This window comes from Sphaeramia orbicularis, chromosome 13 (genome assembly GCF_902148855.1).
Source record: "Sphaeramia orbicularis chromosome 13, fSphaOr1.1, whole genome shotgun sequence".
NCBI lineage: Eukaryota > Metazoa > Chordata > Actinopteri > Kurtiformes > Apogonidae > Sphaeramia > Sphaeramia orbicularis.
Window position 1 is genome coordinate 25,644,337 of NC_043969.1, and position 21,479 is coordinate 25,665,815.

The window sequence follows — 21,479 nt, forward strand, 5'->3', positions numbered from 1 at the left end:
CTGTTTTATGGCTGGTGGCTTCTAGCATTAAGGTGCATCACTGTCACCCTGGGGCATCGCCACCAATTTGGGCCCCCTTGAAACATAATCATGTTGGGCCCTTGGTACAAGAAAGTCACTGGGGAGGGGGGGGGGTTGGCGGTCTGTGATTGTAGCGTTACTGTTCCTCTAACTCCACACTAAGCCATAGGTGATACTATCTTCTATGCCTGAGTGTGGATCCAAGTTAATATTCCTTGAACAACCAGCTTCCGCAACCCGCCTCCGAGAGCCACCACCATTCCCAGTTCTTCCACACTGCAGATTAGAGTTTGAGGCCGGGAGGACCTCCTGTGGAGGTGTTTTCTTCCGTATTCCTCCCACGCCAGAACTGTTGCGAGCGAGATTGAGACGCCCTGTCACCCCCAGGGGCTTGTGAGATGTAGCTGGTCGCACCTCCGCATCGGCGGTACCTGAGTTAGGTACGTTGCGGTCCTGCTCTGAAAAAAATCAATCTCATCCACTGTTAAGTGATTACGCAAAATTAAAATGAAATCGATCTAAAATCGATCAAATTGATTTTTTTACCCAGCCCTACACCTGACACTGTGAATATACCACTTATGTGCAAACAGATAGGGCTTTGACGGTCACTGACCATGAATGGTAACCTTTAATCTTCATTCAGAAATGGCCAGCAGACAGATCTCATATCAATGTTCAGGTGTTGACAGGCCAAACTGGTTGTCACTTCTTTCCGACCATGTAACCCATACAGGCTGCGCTGCAAATATTCTAGCTAATGTATATATTCAGCAGTGGACATGGCACCTATATAGCTTGCACTGCATCCACGCAGCTACCAATTCTCCAGAAAAGATATCTGCTACTGGTATTGAGGGAAATCTTCGCTGTCTGTTATATATGCTTGCGCTGTAATAACTAGAATAATTGAAGACAGTGAATTCAACTGATTTTCCTGGGGACACCCTGCAAGGGACCCCACAGGCTTCCAAGGCACCAGTTTGGATCCACTGGAGTAATATAATATACTGTGTGTGGTAACATTTAATTGGACTTACTTGTCCCCGAAGGCACGCCTCCAAAACTCTGCAGCGTCTGCCTTGGTGATGCGGAAGTTGTCACCCTGAAACAGGCCGTTGGGGAAGATGGCCTTCAGCTCAGCCAGCATGTGGCTGAAGATCAACGACAGCTTGGTCAGATTCCGCCTGTGGAAGTCAGCACAATTCAGAGTTTAAAGACTTCATCATTACTGTATTGTTGAGTTGTGAAAATGCTCAGAGATGGAAACAGAATTATGAACAAAATTAACATATTTTCAGAATTGTATAAAGAAATTGGATATTTGTGAGGATTCCATGAATAGTCTTAATCTAATGGCACTAAATACAATGCATACATTATTGATGAAGGTGTCAAGCATGAACGTAGAATGTCTGTGTGTCTGTTAAATTATGTCTCTGCTTAACAGCACTGAAAAAATACAAGTACAAAGAACATAAAAAGCATCCACTTTAAAAATACAGAATCTACTTGAAGTGACATTGTAGTTTTTCCACAAGTATACTTTTAACGAGGAACGCAGACTGATTTACACCATTTCTGAGCTGCATTAAGTATGATGTTTCCTCAGTCAACTATAGATAGTAACTTCATTAATATTCCATCTTGCTGCACCATCTGTGGCAATGCAAAAAAAAGCAGTGATGCGATGTAACTGACTGTAAATGTCAATGGGAGAAAGAAACAACTTAAAATTTCTTGGTACAAAAAGTGCATTTGAGATGTTTCAGGCAGGAAAATGTGTCATTTTTATTGACCAGTCATGACTTCATTCTTTGACTGAGCCCTTTACATTAGTGACAGTATTAGTGAGTACGAACAGAAAGTAAAAAAACATAAATGTGCAGAAGGAACACATCAGCATATGTACATGGCTACCCCGATTATGCATTTATCTCTGCCTGCAAAAGTTTTCCTTTCCCCATATTTATTTGTTAGCTTTGTTCTTCATCACCAACAGTAAAAATGTGAAGGGTGTCTGTCATGTCTGAGGAAAGAGTCCTGCTATCAGCTTGCAGACTTAACCACTGACCAAATGTTACACACATACCTCAAGAGATGGCAAAACATAATGGTTTTAAATTATTCCCTCATTATATGACATTGTTTAAATAAAACATCACTTAAGTAATTTAGAATCTATCAATCTACACCCATATTTTCTATATTCATCACATTTTTCTAAGTGTGTGAATGGTATTAATTTAATATTGCTGCTTCTTTTTTCCGACTTTCTTCCCAAAAAGAGCTGTAGCAAACTTGACTGTAGCACTAAATTTGCTTTGACTTGTCTTTGTATGGTGCAAAACTCAATGCCTCTTCAGTTTAGCTATGATGGACACGTGAGGACACAATGTGAGTGCTGAGCCACACTTCTTGCAAAAAACATTACACTGTACATGTACCATAATAACAAGAGGAATAGTCACTAAAATATGTAGTAAGGCAGAAAATAGGAGACTCAAGGGTGGAAGGAGCAGCGTGCTTGTTAGCTCCTACTGAGAAATGTCCTCTGCTGCTTTCACAATACACAGAAATAGTCAGAAGTCCAGGGAGATGCAGCAGTGGTCACGGACACATACATGCAATGACAGAGTGGCTGTGATGTAGAAGGTTAGGCATTTGAGTGCACAGCTCTGAATCTAGTTGCATAAAGTTGGTTGCAGAATGGTAAAAAGAGAGGGATGATTGCAGATGAGGGGAAAAAAGACACAAAAAAAAATGACAGGGGAGGGTAGATAAAGGAAGATAAGGAGAAACAAAGGGATACAAAGTGACAGGAGAGAGTGGAGAGACTGGGAGATGAGAGGAGGAAGTCGCACAATGTCACCATAACCCCACACCCCATCACTGCATCAGAAGTGAAATGCTGAGAAAGCCATGATTTATGAGGCAGCACAGAGGGAGATTGTGCCTTGCTGTTGGGCAGGGTGAATTGACATGCACGAGAGAGACAGCAGTGAAAGCGTGGCTACTCTGCAGCTGCCCCATACTACACTACCAAGCCTATGAGAGGCAAGTGGAGGGGGGTGAGTGGAAAGAGTGAATGAGGAGGGAGGACAGTGACTGAAGATGGATGAATAAGATTAGTGTGTGTTGAGACCCTGCCAAAAGAGACTAATGCTTGTTGGGATGATAGTTTACCTCACAGGGAACAGACGTGAGTGTGAAAGAGTAAATGCCATGCTTGCAACCTACGATAAAGTGCTATATTTATATCCACTCTCAGTAGTAAATGATCCTCGAATGGTGAACAGTCTTGTAGCTGTACTTCTAATCTTTTGAACTGCTCTGCCCACTTAAAATCTACAGCATGAAGCTGATGCCAAATGCATGGGCTGTGTGTCTTTGAAGTCAGGGCAACCCTCGTCGGCAACGCAATATGGAAAATGAGACCAACTACTCTAGGGCATTTCTCAGAACAGTTCATACAGCCATAGTTGTGGATTTGTGACACTGCATTTCTGAGTGTTTTCGTCCTGCAGGTATCATCTCAGCAGGACGTCCTCCTCTGTTTCTGCTGCTTCCTGGCCCCTCTGGCCCACTGAGCCTTAAAGCTGCAGTCTCATCCATACTCCTGTCAAAACCGTCTATACAAAGCTTTTATCCACATTGCAAGAGTCTCCCCTGATCTACTTTCATGTACCACATAATCATGTGAAGACAGTTATCCTCTCACAAGTTTATGCATAGAATTAATCTCTCTTCACTCCAAAGCTTTCATTTCCACATCTACTGTCTCATGAATCCACTTATCCACTCCCCTCATCTCTCAACTTTAAACATTCATGGAGACGACTAAAGACTTCAGGCTTACAGTTACGGTCTTCAAATTCTGGTAAGTTGAAGATTCACACTCTGGACCACATTCATTGGCAACACTATGCTCTGAATTACTATAGTCTTGTGCTTATATTAAACAGATGAAAGGGCAACATCAGGTCTGTCAGATAATTTACTATGGGCATCATTAGTAGGTTGAAGTTAGCTGAGTGGGGGCCTCCACCAACCAAGCCCTATGAGTTCAGAGCATTTAAAATGCATGTGTATTTAATTGGGAAACAGCAAAGGAATAATCTCCCTCTTCAACTGTTTTTTTTTTTTGAGAACTGTACATTGTAGCCAATACTGCAACCTTCCAACAACATCATGTAGCCTGGTTTGTTCACTCCAAATCAATTTAAATTTTCTTTTCTTTTTCTGAGCTTTCAAAGCCATGGAGATTATGGTAGTTTCTTTAAGTGCCCTCCTGTGTACTAGGTGCTGCAAGTTCAAGCAAAAAAGGACTATCACATCTATGACATGAGGACATGGGTCAATGAACTGCAGCTATAATCATTGTCATACACATGAACAGACACAATGCACAATTCATAGACTCAGCCTGTGTCACTGCAGAATATTTATCCTACCTATGACTGTGAAAGAAATTTCCTTGTGCTGGTTTGCCTGAATGAGAAGGATGGAGTTTAAGAAACACAGAGATGAAACGGCACAAACTTAATTTCATCCCAGCAGGGCAAACCAGTTTGTATGCAACATTTTTTCTATAATACCAACTCTATGGAGTGTGTCCTGGGGATATACTTTCAACAGCCTCTTTATGCAACCGTTTTCTTCCCTTTTTTTTTTTTTTTTTTTTTTTTTAAACTTATGGACAATGCAAAGTCAATGAGCTAAAAGCCATAGAGACAATGGTTTGATGGCCCACCCAGCATTTTGATATGTCTAGAGTGTTCTGCTTTTTCTGTTTCTTACTGTCATTCTTAATCACTAGAGTTACAAATCCTAACCTTTTTACTGAACACTAGGTTTTTGTCCACCATCCCCCTCATGCTATAGAATGACCTATGACCCTGCAGCTGGCTGCTCCCTTCCTGTTTCCTGCTGCCTGTGATAAAGTAGCACAGCTAGCCAGCCAGCGCAGCACTGCGTAGCGCTAACGCACTGCAGCACAGCCAGCAAGGGTCAACCTTACAGAGTGAGAGTCTGTCTGGATTGGCAGAGTAACAAGTAGCTGTAATATCATCATGCAGCTGTATTATCTTTGCTGCTTACGGTAAAAAAAGGGGAAATGCTGATCAAACATGAACCAAGTCTTTAAAAAATATGACTACAAGTTATAAAAAACTATTTATACAACACGAAGAGGAGAATCAACCTCTTATGCTCTGAAAAATGACAGTACAATTGACTAGGATGCAGTACCATATAACTGCACTAACTGTACTAAACATTGTCTTGAGAATTTATTGACATGCAAGGAGGTTAGTTGGACATGTTAATGCAAGGGTCTGTTCATTTATGATGCAAAGTGATAAAAACAGCTGAGTATACTTTTTAGGGGCAGTGTTAATATTTTTCTGGTTATTTAGTTCAATAATGCGTTAAAATAAACATTTAAAGGTAAATATGGTTGTTATACTTGGGAAACAGTGAATTATGTGTTATGTGGTTCCCATTTTGCGGCAGTCATCACTTTATAAATTTAACTCTCCGGAACTGGCTTCATTCCAGATCTACATCAGGAAACAGCCATGACAGCACACAACACACTCAGTACACTGCACTTAACAATCCAAACACACTTTACAGCTTCCTTACCAAAACTTCTGAATAAAGAGAAATATGTGCACTGGAGCAAAATCCAAACCAGCTTTTCCAAATGGACCGTTTAACTTATTAGGCTATCACTTTAGTCAATTAGAAACATAAGCACATATTACTGTGAAAAAGAAAATAAGTGGTAACAAAAACAACATGAAACTGGACTGATTCGGCTTAATCCTCTCAATGCGGTTGAATAGCCATATCTTTGTGCATATCTGAGCTCATTTATCTGTGTGAGAATAAACAGCAAGTGCTTGCTGTATCCTATGGGGCAGAAAAGCTACTGTGTTGTGTCATGCTAATCACCATAATCTAATAGTGTGACTACATGAGGTGGCTGCTCACTGATACTGCAGTGACATAAATAACCATGATGCTCCGCTATTTGTGTGCATGTGGATGTGTGTAAGCATATAGCTGCCTGTAGAGTGCCAAGCTAGAAATGTAAGCAAAAGTAACTGAAGCTGAAACACCAGCAGTCTCTGAAGTGTGAACATTGCTAGCACTGATAGACATTTGGCTGCTGAAATCCTCACTAAACGCTTCCCTTACTGTAAACTCAGCTCCATAACAACCAACTACCTGACTACTAAGACTCCCTGCTGTGGCAATACACAGAGAGGCAACACTTCTTTTTCTTCATTCATCTGTGTTTTTATGGAGGAATCAGCCAAAAAGCAGAATGATTCATATTTCAGAGTGAATGCAGACGACAACTGTTGTATTGTCAAACAACAGTGACAATGTCTTAGATATGACAGTGGTGCTAAATTACATAAAGGAAAAAACACTGGATAAACATTTCTAGCCCTACTTGAGCATGCATTACATCTAAACTCCCATTCTACACTTTTTGTAAAGTTGACTAGTAGGTAAGATTCCCTTATCAATTTATTTCCTTGTGCACAAATTGACTTCTGTAAGAGTCAACAGGCTTATTATGTTTTATTTTATCACCTTCAACATTTTCTGTTGTAATATTCAGAGCCCAGAACCACTTAACTTCACATTTTCCTACCACACAATTGACAGGTTCTTATCAGTTGAGTATTCTCACTTACTGTAGTTCTGGTTTTCTCACCTAGTCATAGTGGAAACATGTCTATTTTAGTCTATACCACCAATGACTGTGTTTTCTTTTTTTTTCTGGCTTTCAAACATGAGCAGGAGTCACTAAATCATAAACTAAACTTGGTCCAACAGTTACTGATAACAGTGGAATGAATGATATTCATGCAAACTTTCTCATGTAATCAGACTAATCTGACATCAGTGCACTGCTCCATTTCCTCATAAATCTATCCAATACTCCAAACACAAACCTTTCCTGCAATAATAGCTGCATTGATAAGATGGGAGTGCAGATAGTCAAAGTGAAGAGGCAGGGTGTCAAGAGACAGACCTTTGTTTCAAAAGGATGTCATGCACATTTACAGAAAATAGGAAGTCATATTTTAGGACAGGCCTCTCTTGATGAACCAAAATAGGAGTGGGTGCAAATGACATTTGCAAATACCAAAGCTACTGTACCGTACAAAGAAATATTTTCCTCTGTCCACAAAGGTTCGGCTACATCAATCACTAATGACACTAAAGCCCTTCACAGTAAACAGCTGCAGACAAACTTGAAGCTATGTGATCTTTTAATTTTGGATGGATAGCAGCAGCAAGAAGTGACCCAGACAACAAATAAAATAAACATTAAAACTGAAATCACACTCAAAACAGAAATGTCCAGACTGGTAGGTGCCGTTAGAAGTACCAACAACAGTCACTAAGTGTTAAATGACAGTAGACACAACAGTGCCAAGCACCTGTCGGCGCCCCAGTGAACAAAGAGCATATTAACCATCAACATTGTATCATCACTATACTTCAGAAAAATATCTTTTGTTAAGCATGTTTTTGTTATTTCTGAACTACAATAAGAAATAATTAGTGCTGTCAAATGATTAAAATTTTTACTCAGGTTAACCGCAGGGTTGATGTGGATTAGGTTTAATTAATCACTATTAAATATTCATTTTTAATCTATATTAATCGTGTTTCATTTTGCATGAGCAAACAGACTCAAGAAAGAAGGGAACATATGCACTTAAAATGTTTATTAAACAACTTCAACAGTTTCAACAAAACAACTTGAAACACCTGTTCCATCTTGGGTTTTTTTGTACTCACATTTCCATCCAGACAGCCAACATGCTGTTTAGCATCTTCCATCTTTATTGGTTAGTTCTGCTGCCCATCACTACCAGATCAACTGCCCATTTGCTCATGTGTGACGGTAACTCTACTAACTACTAACTCTACTAACTCTGAAAAACTGCCCAAAATGTGTTGCCAGAAATGTTCAGTCATTCTGTGCTGCAGATGGGTTAACTGCATTAACATTTTTTAAATCAGATTAATCATGAAGGATTAATCTGCGTTAACACATTAATTTTGACAGCCCTAAAAATAATACATTAAAATAAAAATAACATATCAACAAACCATAAGATCTTGAAAGCATTTGTAACATTTAATGTATTTCTTTGGTTTATTTTTGGACCAATAAACAAGCAAGTAGTTTCTCCACAAAGTAATTTAAAGTAAAAAAGGTCAACAGATTCCTGCCAACAAACTGATCCATCACTGCCAGCCTTCAGATAAACTGTACTGGCCGCGCTCAAGTGCAGAAGCTGCGGTGAAGGGTGAATGACTAAAAGCATAAGGAAGTTATTCCTGCAGACTATTGTAATAACTTCACTGAAACACGTCTGGAATGCATTTTTCTATTGTGTAAAGGATCAGAGTAATAAGCCATCAGTGAAGGAAGCGGGGGATAAGGAAAAGTGATAGAGGGTGTCAGAGCAGGGTAGCGTGAAAAGATGCGAGTTGTTAATCCATGATGTTTACAGTGTACAACATGGTGCGAGACTGTCATTTAACTTGACCACAAGTACAAACCCTCTGCAACTTATATTCTTGTTATCGACTGGTTGACCCTTTTCCTCTAAAATAAAGCTATAGAGCTATCGAGAAGAAGAAAAAGAAGAAATAAACCTAAAGTGCAGTCATTTGGAAATTTTCTGTTGAAGACTGACACCTTCAAAAAGTAATTATCATTTGCTTCATAACCAAATCAATCAACATCACAAAAAACCCACTCGTGTACAAATTTCAAACAACCACGGGGCAAAATAAGGATGTGAAAATGTTGATTTCAACTGATTCCACTGTGGAGCACTTTCAAACTGAGCTAACAGCCCTTTGACTGACAAAATTAAACCACAAGGGGCATAAATGCAGACTGCAGACAATAGCCAAGTCATATTTTTAGGCTCTAGGTCAACACTTTATGCAGTACAGCATGCTACGTGTTGCAGTTTCATCAGCCTTCAACTCTTAAGCCCAACACTCAATGTGACCAGTTGGACTGATGGATGATGTTTTTTTTTGTTAACATGCACTGTGGTGGTGAAGTCCAGGAAGACTATCAAACAGACAAGAGGTCAAAGTAGTATCCGGACAGACCCATAGAGAGGGGGGTTAAAGGTTAATGGTCATATCTGTAGAGACTCTGACCAACCCAACTTCTTTATTTCTCTGCTCACAGACAGCAATGTATTATAGTTAACATATGTTTATGGTCAAATTTCTGTTATGTTTAATCTGAGAAGGTCAAAATACAGCTCTAACTTTTCAACACAGACAAAATTTCTTCATTATCAAACCATACTTTAGTGCAGAAGTTAGATTCTTTGTTGGACTAATTTTTCTACTGGTAAAAAGGCCAGAAATTCATTTGTAGCTTAAAAACCTTAATAAAGGCTTATTTTCTAGGGGGTTGAATACAGAAAGAAAAATCTGCCACACTTTGAGAATGTAAAACAAACTTTGCTTACTACTGAATACTTTCTGGGGTGGGTTCCTTCATAAAGACTGAAGGAAGAAAATGTCTGAGCTCTGTGCAAAAAAACAAGATGAGGAAGTGAGTGAAGCAAACAAGGAGGAAGTGCTTACTGTGTTGTGTTGATTCCAGCTGAATATGGGCTGTCAGTGTTGATAATTAAGTCTCTCTCACAGTAGTAGGACTTCCTTTCATACTGATCCTCTTCTATGAAGAGCATTAAAACTGTACTCTTTCTACACCCTACACATTTACAGCATCTCCTACTAATACGTCTCAGCTGGCACTGAGGTCAGGGCCAAACTTAGCAGGAAAAACAACTTTATATTGTACAACGTTGGACTTAGATGCTAAATGCTCTGTGTGGCTCTAAAAAGAGTGGGGGACTGGATAAGTAGAGGGTTCAAATCTCTCAGGAAGACATTGCGGAGAAGTCTGTACGCCATCACAACATAGCAGATCCACCCACGCTGTACTCGCTGCCCTCAAGGCACAGCACGATCCCTCATTCTGTTTTGAAGAAAGTTATTAATTCATGGTTTAATTCAGTCAGGTATTGGTACTGATTGAAGTCACAGTGGTGGAGGCATAATAAAAGAGTGTGTTCATATTTCAATTAAAGCTGCACCCGGGAACACAATAAAAACAGCATGTTATCAAACTGTTGCTTATGTGTTGTGGCAGTGTGATTAGGAGTTATCTTTATCCTTACAGTTGCATTCTGGTCTGAGCCATGTGCTGAGCTCAGCTGCAGCTTAACCACATACTAGTCTCTCCACTGGAGCAACGTCATTGGTTGACTGTTTAGCATTCTTAAGTGGGCTGATACCCATTGGTTAGTGTCACCGCCACTGCCTTCTCCACACAGACAATAGCAGTCTTTGTGTGTAATGCTTAGCTACTCTGTGTGTGTGCGTTTCCTCTGCCCTCACTAGGAATTTCTTTCTGTGCAGCATCTTGGTGCAATGAAGTGATGATGAAATTTACTTTGAAACAGAAATGGTTAATATGCTAAAAATACCTTTAATAGGGCATGGTGCACACAGGGACCGTTTAGATGGTAGCTTCCTCTTCTCTCCGGCCACCTTTATGGGGTTTTTCTTTTTGCAAGATTACAGTCATGGTAGCTGAAAAAACATTCTCACTGAAAGACTAAGAAGCAAGATGAGGATGTATATGAATGTCTGACTTCCTAAAACTCCTAAAACAGCATTATTAAAAATATTAAATTAATAAAAGCAAGAAGCAACTGGTTGGTTTAACATGTTAACAACCAAAGTTAGAACCATTGCTTTCCGGTTTAAACAGTCAGCATTTTAAGGAAAATAAGGAAGTACCTACTGCTGCATTTATAGCACATTTACTGCCACATTCACTCAAATTTACTGTAATAATATATGAAAAATATCAGTAAAACCAAAACATTTACCAATATGACCCTCTCTTCTTAGCAATCATTGTACTGTGCAATAATGTCCCTTACATCTGCCTCTGGACCACATTTCACCCACAGCTGAGTCATCAAGTCAAATGAGGAAAACTCTCACACAAGACGGTCTATTAGTAAAAACTTTGACGGGATCCATTATATTTTACTCATGTCTGAAAGCACTTAGAAATTAGATAATTAATCAAAAACGTCTATGACCAATCTCCAAGCTGTGACGTTTCATGTTTTCTAACAGATTCCAAACTTACAATAGCTTATTTTCTAGGCAGTGGTGGAAGTTGCCTCACTATGTTTCAATTGTACATGTACAGTTGCTGCTTCACTGTTTCACCACTTATTCACACTGCTCTATAGACAGGATGTGAATCATCTCTTCAGTCTTAATACAACAGCAACATTCTTTCATCTCAATAAATACAAAGCTAAGAAACCAAGTGTTGATCTACCAATCCATTATATATGAAGGCCAGTTGCTTTTAGTTCAGTGGCAGAAAACAACATGCAACAACAGTTCATTATGCACATGGGTTAACTCAATATTGAGTCCTTGATCTGCAAACAATGGTTCTTCTCAAGTGAAGATTTCTGTACACAATGTTTTCAGTAACCTAATTCACAACTTCCTGAAGACAGCAACACAAGGTATGGCAAAACTAGGGTATCTCCAAGTTACTAAAAAAAAGAACAACCTTATGATCGGGCAGGTCGAGGTCACAATGAAAGATTTAGATCAGCCTTAATTGTCAAATAATCTTCTTTTCAAAGGGATCGTACACATAGTATGTGCCATCAAATCAATACATTACAGAGCTGTTAAACATTCCCACCAGTGTAATTATGGTATTTTACATGGAGATCTACTTTATGGGATTGTAGCATTAACACTGACATTAAGTGAGTTTATTTAGATCTTATTCTAGCCACATAACAGCAGCAAAAAAAAAAAAAAAAAAAAAGACACCACACACAGCCTAAGCCGTCCAGAAACCAAAGAAAACTCTGGGAAATAGTTTGTAGTAACTAGTCTCCATTTTGTAAGATGTGAGAAATTTGTGATTCAGGTTGTGGATTGTGAACCTACTTCAAAAGATTGTACAATCTTTTGGGTAGAACTCTCAGGCTTAATTCTTAATCTGTTTGTCATAAGTAAAGTACCCAAGAGAAAGTCTGTATTGAAGTAATCCTCAATACTGACTCACATTTTGTATGAAACACTGGGGAAAACTACGCCATCTCACTATTAACGTTTCCATGCTGCAAATAAGACCCGAGACAACTATGACTAATGGCCTCTGACCAGAACATGCAGGTAGCCAAAAGGGCTCTGTATTGATGCAAGCAAATAATGCATCTTAGCTGATGAATAAGCTCCAGATCTTGAGAAGTACTTTTTTTAAATAAAAATAAAATAAAGAGAACTGTCTCTTTATTTGTGCTTCCATGAATGAACAGAAAAACGTATACTATTTTTACTAAAAGTACTGTATTTCTGAAACTGCCACAGAGGTGTTATGAGATTTCACAAAAGAAAAGTTTTATAATGTGACTGTTACATGAAGGGAAGATGTTCAAGTAGATGGCAGAGATAGAGGCACAGAAACACAGTGACAAGCAGACAGGCAGCTGTAGATTATGCGCCATTTTGACCACAGATGCTCACATGCTCAAACCACAACACCTCTCTCCTCTTGTTTTGATACACCTTAAGATGCAACTGCCCTGAGGGCATGGAATAGGTTGTTCTCTTTGTATTTATGCAATCGTAAGTATTCAGGATGAATTGCTGTATCACAAAGACTACACACTTCAATTTTTCCTGTTTTGCATGGGTTCATTAACTTTAAAAAGGAGAAGGAAAAAAACTCCACTGGTTCACATATAGTATCTGAAAACACAATTAAGAATAGAGGTGTTTTCATACTCTTTTCCTCTACGGTAACACTGACCTTAAAGATAGAGTCAGTAATTCCAGACAAAGACAGGTGGAATTTGTACTAAACAGTCAGACAAACAACCAAAACTACAGACGGCAGACAGTTGGCTTTGGTGATGATCTTTAACATCTTATCCATAGACTACCAACACCCTGACACCAACTGATAAAATCTAAATTTAAGGTGCTGTGACAGTTAAGACCCATTTACAGCAGCTCTACACTCTGTCATGAAGCTGAACCATGGGCCAAACACAAAAGCATTCTTATCTTCCTTTTTATTAGTCATAATGTGAAACCAAAATTAAAAATAACCTAACTTTTCGAAACATGTCACTATCTTTCCCATCATGGCTAAGAAAGCCACCACGCTGAAACACAAGACTAACTGTTATAAACGTTAAATAAACATCTAGCAATGGAGAAACCTGGCCCACAGTGATACAGTACATGTGACCAAGGCTTAAGCCAATTAGCCACTAGTGAACATTGTGTTACATTTTCATCAACAGTGAAAGAGGACACGTTCAAATTGTTCATCTTTTGTCAATACACCTTTGAAACCAGTCCTCATTTCTGTGCTCCCCAAATTAAAACTGATGGACGGACATCTGCGTGTTAAGTCTGATGCCGTGGTGCCGTTAAAGTCTTCTCCAGGTCCAGTGGTGAAAAACAGTAGATCCTGTTTGCTCATTAGCTATAAGTTCTTAATTCAGTGAGGCAGCAATAAGGATCCAGAAGGGGATACGTTCATGTATTTAACTCCAATACAGTGATTAGTGTGATTTTCCATGGACACTGTTTCACCTGCAGTAAGAGTTCTGGTGCATTTACAACAGTGCATCAGTTCTTCACTTTGTGCACAAACATAGTCAGTTTACGTACCTTCATCTGAACTCGACAGCACAGATAAAGGGCTGATGAATGAAACGCTAAATGTGAATATGTGAAAGACCTAATAAAAGCCATATTTTATGATGGGAATCCATAGAGATTCGGTTTAGCAAATGCAGTGGGAACTAAGGTTAGCTTGCTAGCGTGCTGACATTAGCATGCTTTTCTTTTACGTATTGTAGCTTTATTTATCAACTTCATCCACTTCCACAGCTCTTTATCATCACCTGGAAAGTGGCAGAATGACAACTGGAAGTGTTTTAAGCAGTCAAGGACATGGTACTGCAGCATACTGAATACAGAATAATGAACAGAAAGGGACCCAGAAAGAGTAAATGATGCCACAGATTAAAAAGTGAAATGCAAGGACTGCAGTCATGTTGATGAGTGAGTGGGTCCAACAGTACTGTATGGATACATCTAATCCATTTGTTTTTACCCATTAACAGAGCTGGGGCTGTGAACATACACCATACTATTATTCAGTGAGGACCACCACAACACTAGCTTGTGGAATATAGGTGGGGGCATTTGGTGCATTTGACACAAAGTGTTATGGGTAACAATCACCTACTCCACCTTTAATGCACGGCATGTTTTATGATCTTTTCTCACCTGGGCTGTGAGTTCTCCTCGTACATCCTCTCCTTGCCCTCCTTGAACAAACTGATCGTCTGCTTGGTCTTTTTTGTTAGGTTCTCCATGAAAACCCGGAAGTACTCGTTGTCACCCAGAGTCTCCATTTTGCCCTCATACCGTGACAAAATGGTGCGCAGGTGCTGGTAGGTGTCTGGCAGCAGATCTAGGATGTAAGGAGGGCTGTTCTTCAGGGCCAATTTGGGGTTTTGGCACAGACGCACCACCTGCACAAAAAGGATGTGAGGGGGAAGATGAGAGACAGTTCAAGACAAACAGTGGGTACATCCCTACAAGTACATAAAAAAACAGCAAAACAAGGGCGTAATATCAAATTTCAATACATGGCACGGACCAAAGTACTTGGTATCACTGAGTACCAAAAAGTGTTGCCATATGATAACAAAGCTCAATAAATGCCTATAAAGATGCTCAATAAAGAGTCTGGTTTAGACAAGCTCTAAATATAAAGTGTCATGAGATAACGTTTGTTATGATGTGATGCTCTATATAAAAAAAAAAATTGATTAATTTGATAAATTTACTTTGGAAACAATTAGACCAGTGACTTGTGAAGCCATCACGGTTTATTTTGTCTGTGTACATATGCACACACTGTGATTATGCAGCGCCTAACCAAAACATAAGCCCCAACGCACAATATTAGACTGGATTGCCTTTAGCTTTGATCACAGGATGCATTCACTGTGGCATCAGTTATGTAATGCCACAGCATAAATGCCTCAATGCTCATTTCCACCAAGACTTGGAATCATTTTTTGTTAAGATCTTGTATTGATGATGGGAGAGTTTAACCACTGCGTAAAGTATTCTCCGGCACATCCCAAAGATTCTCTATGTGGTTATGGTCTGGAGTGTATGTTGGCTGATGCATGTGTGAAAATGACATCTCATTCTCCCTGAACCACAAACCAGATGAACCCGATGAATCCTTGCATTGTCCAATCTTTATGCTCTCTAGCAAACTCAAGGCTGTTTAAGGAATGAGACGATATTTGTTACATCAGATAGAGTTAAATAACAGCTGAAAACATGAATCAATGTGGTAATTATCCAACAGTAAGCACTTACATTTTTGTTCAGTTAAATCCAGGTGGGGACATTTTTTTTTTGGTCAGGCAGTGTACATTCTGAAAGTTATTAAGTTAACAGACAACTTAAAGCTGAGATAAACCGGTTAACCTTTATACTATAAAACTACAGTGAAGGCATAAAAATGAAGAAGAGCTGAAAAACACACATTTGTACAGTAGTGTGTAATATAATTTTCTTTTTTACATTTCACAAAGGAAAATTCTGTGTTAAATTTTCATTCATGAACCCATAACTGATAACACTATTATTGAAAGTTTCAGACGGATACCCAACCCTGAGCAAAACAAAAGAGGTTTTGGAAAGATCTTCATAGAGTCAGGAAAACTCCTTTTTTTTTTTTTTTTTTTTTGAAAAACTTGGCACAGTGTTTCAGTGTTTTATTATATAGCTTAGCTTCTTCACACATTAAAGCACTCATCATTAAAGGTGCAGGAGACTTTTGTGACCAATTTTTCATCAAATCTCTTAAACCTCAGTCATAACTTAAGTATCATGAATCTGTAAGTCTTTCTGTGATTACTCATCTGAATCTCTTCCATTACAATGAACAATTTCAAAGTGCCATCCACCATAAACAAACCATGTGTTTACAAACAGAGCCGGGAGGTAACTCGGGCATCTTCAGAATTTTGTTGCGACGTGCATTGTGGGAAAGGGAGGTTCATGCAGCCGCCTGACAGCAGCAGTGCAACCATATATTATATGAATGAAACAAACACGACGCAGAAACGGCTGAAACGTGGAAACAGCTGGAGGGATATGCATAGAGGGAAGGGAGCTCCTGCCGTTTCTGCATCGTGTCTGTTCCAGCTGCTGCTGTCAGGAAAGTCTCCCGCACCTTTAAAGAATAATATTACTACTGGCGTTAAGACGGGAAGAATAATGAATGGATAGTGTCAAAGAGTTGGGGAGGAGAAAATAAGCGCTTAAAAACCTTATCAATCAATCAAGTTTAGAACTCAACTTTCATTGCACAGCAAGCTTTCACATCATGTAAAGGGACAGTACATCATTTAAAATCTCCTTAATGGTATCAAGTTATTTCACAACCGCTACACCATTTCCTCTTGTAGCAGCACAAAAGACCAGGCAAACCTGCAATCACTCTCATCAAGTGTCTGTTCAGTTTGTGAGTCAGTTTCTCATTTATTTACGAAGCAGACGCCTGTTTATACACTTTGTGTATGAATGCTGGCAGTAGGATGTTTGCTTGTTTGCTCCTTATTATGAAACTACCTTGTCAATAACCATAGGTCACAACAGCCTGATTCTCCATTTTCTTCATGTTTAGAGAAGCTGTTAGTGTTTACACTTCCTCATTTCAATCTGCATACCACTTCTGCCTTAAAAACACAAATTCTCTTAACCCAACATTTGAACATGGTAGCTTTGCAAATTTGAACAGCTGAAGACTGAAATAAGCCACAACTGCACTGCAGAAACACATCAGATAACAACTCAAGCAGAAACACAAAACCTCAAAAAGACCATCTCTATATAAATGCAGCAACTCAAAAAGATGCCTGACTAACATCCTATGACTAACAGCGCTAAGCATTTTGTTATAAATTAAGAATGAAATAACAATGAGACCAAGGGATAACAGTCATGAATGAACTACGTGCTCACCAGGCTGTATCAGTGTATGTTTCATCATTCTTAATGTTCAACTTTTTCTCGCTCATCCTACTGTACTGAACCTAAGTCCCTTCGTTGACCATTACAAAGACATTGGCAGATGGCCTACAACTCACTATCACTGTCCTCTGTTTGGACATGGTTGTCATATTTAACCACTGGATTACAGTCTCACTAACTTGCAGAGACTTTGGAATCAAAATGACTTAGCTCTCATGTCCTGGTATGAACCCACACGGATACAGGAGGTGCCCTATCAACTGCAATGGTGAACAAAACAATTGCATGTCAACAACAGGACATGGCTCAGTTTTTAGAGAAGGCCAAATTATTGCCAATTAATCATATGAGTGTGAGAAAGAAACATGGCAGAAATGACATTAAAAGAATGTTGGTTTAGTTTCCTTGATCTTCCATTTTTGCAGTAAATGGTTTGTATGTATGGGACACAAATGAGCAGGTTTTCAGTGTCATTTATGACTGAAATAAGATTAGAGTCATTTACCAGTTGATCATTACCCATCTACATGTGTTTAGCTTTTCCTATTATCACTAACAGTACTCGATTCTCTTTTAAGTTTTAGCGACCAGTCATAAAATGACATTTAATCAAAACAGAGCCCAGATAAACCATGGCTCATACATCTACAGTATAATGTTATCGTGCTAAATGAGCCACAGATCCTAGACTAGTAAATCCATTATCACTGTATCAAATGTATTTCAAAAAGAATGGGGTCACATTTAACCTGTAGGATATTTTAAGCAGTAATGATTTCATTACATGAGAAATGTGCATTCAATGGAGTTTCAGCAGTGACGTGCTACTGCTCCAGTTCTGCTGTATCACAGGTTAAATTATGTGGATATTATCCACATCAATTAGCCTTAAGACAAAGTCTTTGATTACCAATTAAAGTGACACCTTATATGCATGTTCAAGGAACACAACAGTGGATAAAGCAATGCAATTAAATTTTAAAAATAAAACCATGATAATAGCATATTTAATATTTACTCTTAGATCAAAAAGCCTGACCAGATAAAACTACAAAAGTCATTATATCAAACAAAGCACAACTGAGAGGCCAAAGATAAAGGTCATCATTATTATCTGTATTATTTATAATTACATTAAACAAATGATACCACAAGAATAGTCCCCATATTTTGATATATGTATGTTCAATGTATTTTATATTTTCTAACTCCAAATGTTGGTATTCTTTCTGTAGGATTGCCACTAATGGTCCCTATTAACTCTTTTCAAGGCTTCCAGATGGTCTACACTAGTATGTCTGGGACAAGATAAGATCATTGCCAAGTTTACATGACGAATATTACCTAGTAACCACTTAAAGACACACTGACGTGCACTTTAAAAGCTCCAACGACTGAGTACTGTCATATGCACACACCCATCAAAGTTACAGTTTTTACATAAAATGCTGACCACCTCCAAGCTAAACCTCATTCCACTCATTGTTTTAACCTTAAGGATCTCTTGGCTGTTTCGGCAGCATTCCTAAAGCATTTTTTTTAAACAAAACATCAACTTCATTCATTTAAAGGTTCAAGAATTTCTGCCAAGGATGACCATGGTAGAAATGGTCAATTTTAATTGCTTCTGTGTTCTTGCAAGAAAAAACAGAGTTCTCTTCCTGAATTTTGCTAAAACATTTCGTATGATCCAAAATTGCACAATATAGATAATACTTATACCAGTAAGTCGGATGACAATACACATTGTGCAATTGGTGTATCTATTTATGAACCTGAAAAATTTTATAGCAGCATGGGATCACTTTGAAAGTAGCATTTAAGTCATGTTTCATTTCTACTGACAAAACTTCATATTAGAAAGTTTTACTTCAACTTCAATTCAGTGGCAAGACTCAGTATATCAGGTAAATAAAATCTGAACATGACGATGCACAACAAAGTGATTTGGAAAATGTTAATAATGTAAGACTGGGTTAAGAAGAAAGATTGTCTTATGCTTAATATTTAACTTTGTCCTATGCAGGAAATGTTTTTCAGAGAAAAATAATTATCACAGTGCAGTACTGCTATTGCACATGTTGGGTTGTGGTTTTCCTTTAGGCAAAACTGAAGATTATTTCCGCAGCTATTTTGAACAATGTGGTGAAGCAAAAATACCATTACTCTTCAAAAGGTAAGATACACAATTTTTCAACTTATTGGTGCTGCCCCTTCACTGTTTCACTGGCTAAGATGAATACTGTCAATTATTTCCATACTGTAAGCTGTAAAAGCTAACCAGACTGTCCAGGTGTCCCACTGGTTTAAAGTTTGTAGTTCAATAATTTTGTATGTACTCCTCACTAATGAATGTCCAATTAGACAAACTTTCAGTAAAAGTACAGCACATTCAGCGAGAAAACATGAGAATGCAGTGTGACTTCTGTTTTCTTCCTTATCTTACAGCACCTCATCAAACGTGGAGAACAGCCTAGACAGAGAGTCTACCACAGATGCAAATGAACCAAATCTACTGGAATGTGGATCTTAATAATAGCTTTGTAAAAGAACTTGGTCTCTTAACATCAGCGCTGTAAACTAAGTCCTCAAAGAGGAAGAGGAGACACAAAAGAGTGTCTTGTCTTCCTATTCATTCGAATATTGTAGTGTGAATCTCACAGGAAACTGGGGGTCAAACAGCTACAGACTTTTTCCGCGAAGTGAAACTGTGAAATGAGTCTCCCCTGTGAAAAAAAGAATAATTGGCCTAGTTAAATGGACACATTTATTCATTTCCCCCCTTTTTTCTTGGTGCTTTGTTTCAGTTACAACGGGGCAACCCTCTGACAGCTCACTGTAGTCATTTCAGCAACAACACACAGGAGAGACCGTTTCTTGGCTAGCAGCGTCTGTAACATCACACCACTGCCATAAGTTTGTTAAATTTATCCCATCAGTGGCACGTTTTGTATGATCACTTTGCTGGATTTCTGACAGTTAATGTAAAAACCCAGTTTAGTTTTTAAACATCGTCAAAAAGCTAGATTCATCACTGTATGCCAAGTAGTTCGCAAAAAGTGGAGCAGCATTAGCTAACAGATGTAATATACAAAACATTCCTATGTCCCTTAGCTAACTTTATGTGCGGCTGGTTAATAAGACGCAGCCTGTAAATGTAGTTTATAGTAGCATAGTCTGTTACATTCAAAATGAAACACATTGGGTTAGCTAATTAACTACAGTTAGCTATCCTTATCTTCAACCAGCTGACAAGCTAGCGTTAGCAACGCCAGGTCTGCAGCAGGCGCAGATTAGCTAGCTTAACGTTAGTTAGCTGCAGCTAGCTAACAGTCGCTTAAGGTTTCCAACGAGCTAGCTAACGTTAACAGACAGTCAACATTGTTCATTACGAACCTTGTCCATCAGTTTCCAGCATTTTTCCACTGTCTTTTTGTCCACGGCCCCAGGCTGGTGATGGGAGTGGAGGTGGTGATGGTGTGGCTGGAAGGCATCCTTCATCATTCCGATGAGCCCCCCGCCTTTCTTCAGGTTCCCTGCCATGTTCGGGCTCGGCTAGGGCTGGCCAGAGCGACAGCGAGGCGAGGCAGGGCAGGGGTCAGAGGACCGAACCGCCTCCTGTGGTTAGCTGGACCGGCCGATGGTGATCGGCACCCCCCGGTGAGGACAGCGCCCGAGTGGCGTATCCGAGCCAGGGTCCGGCGGGGGGTAAAGGGAGGGAGGGATGACTATCGGATAAAGCCTCCCATGAGTAAACCTAGCATCAGTTTGGTGGATAAATGTCCGGGCTGTAGCTAAAACAAGCCCCTCAGTCTCTCCCAGCCCGTGAAAGCTGCTGTCCGCTGCGGCTAGCTGCTCCTGTGGCTCCACACGGACCCACGCAGGCTAATTAGCAGAGCACCAGAGCCGTCTGTGCTCGTCCTCAGCTGGAGGACAATGGCACCGTGTCTTTGCCTTGGAGCCTCGTAGACTGGAGTGTGTCCTCTTCTTTTGACAAGTCTCGATGTCGTTCCCCTTTTGTCAGCAGCTCTTTTCGCCTGTGCTGTGTCTTGACGGGAAGTTCAGTTTGTGTGTGACAGTGTCAGTCCTCTGCAGGCTGTGGGGCTGACGACACACAATACACCCCGACGGCCGGGGAGAGGAAGTTACAGATAAAACTGCGAAAGGTTCACGAAAATACACAGAAATACAGGTGAATAAATAATACTGGGAATTAAACATTGCCGAGCATTTTTCTGTTTCCCCTG

At 39.4% G+C, this 21,479-nt stretch overlaps 1 protein-coding gene across 1 annotated transcript in view; it reads right to left on the reverse strand.

Annotated features, from left to right (window-relative positions):
- The window catches only part of cbl (Cbl proto-oncogene, E3 ubiquitin protein ligase), a 41,911-nt gene extending 21,136 nt beyond the window's left edge, over positions 1-20,775 (reverse strand). The window contains exons 1-3 of the mRNA XM_030151802.1: positions 20,629-20,775; positions 14,458-14,705; positions 1,062-1,208 (exon numbers count right to left, since the gene is read on the reverse strand). Coding sequence (XP_030007662.1) covers positions 1,062-1,208; positions 14,458-14,705; positions 20,629-20,775 — 542 coding nt within the window. The remainder of the gene's footprint in view (positions 1-1,061; positions 1,209-14,457; positions 14,706-20,628) is intronic.
- Between the last annotated feature and the right edge of the window lie 704 nt (positions 20,776-21,479).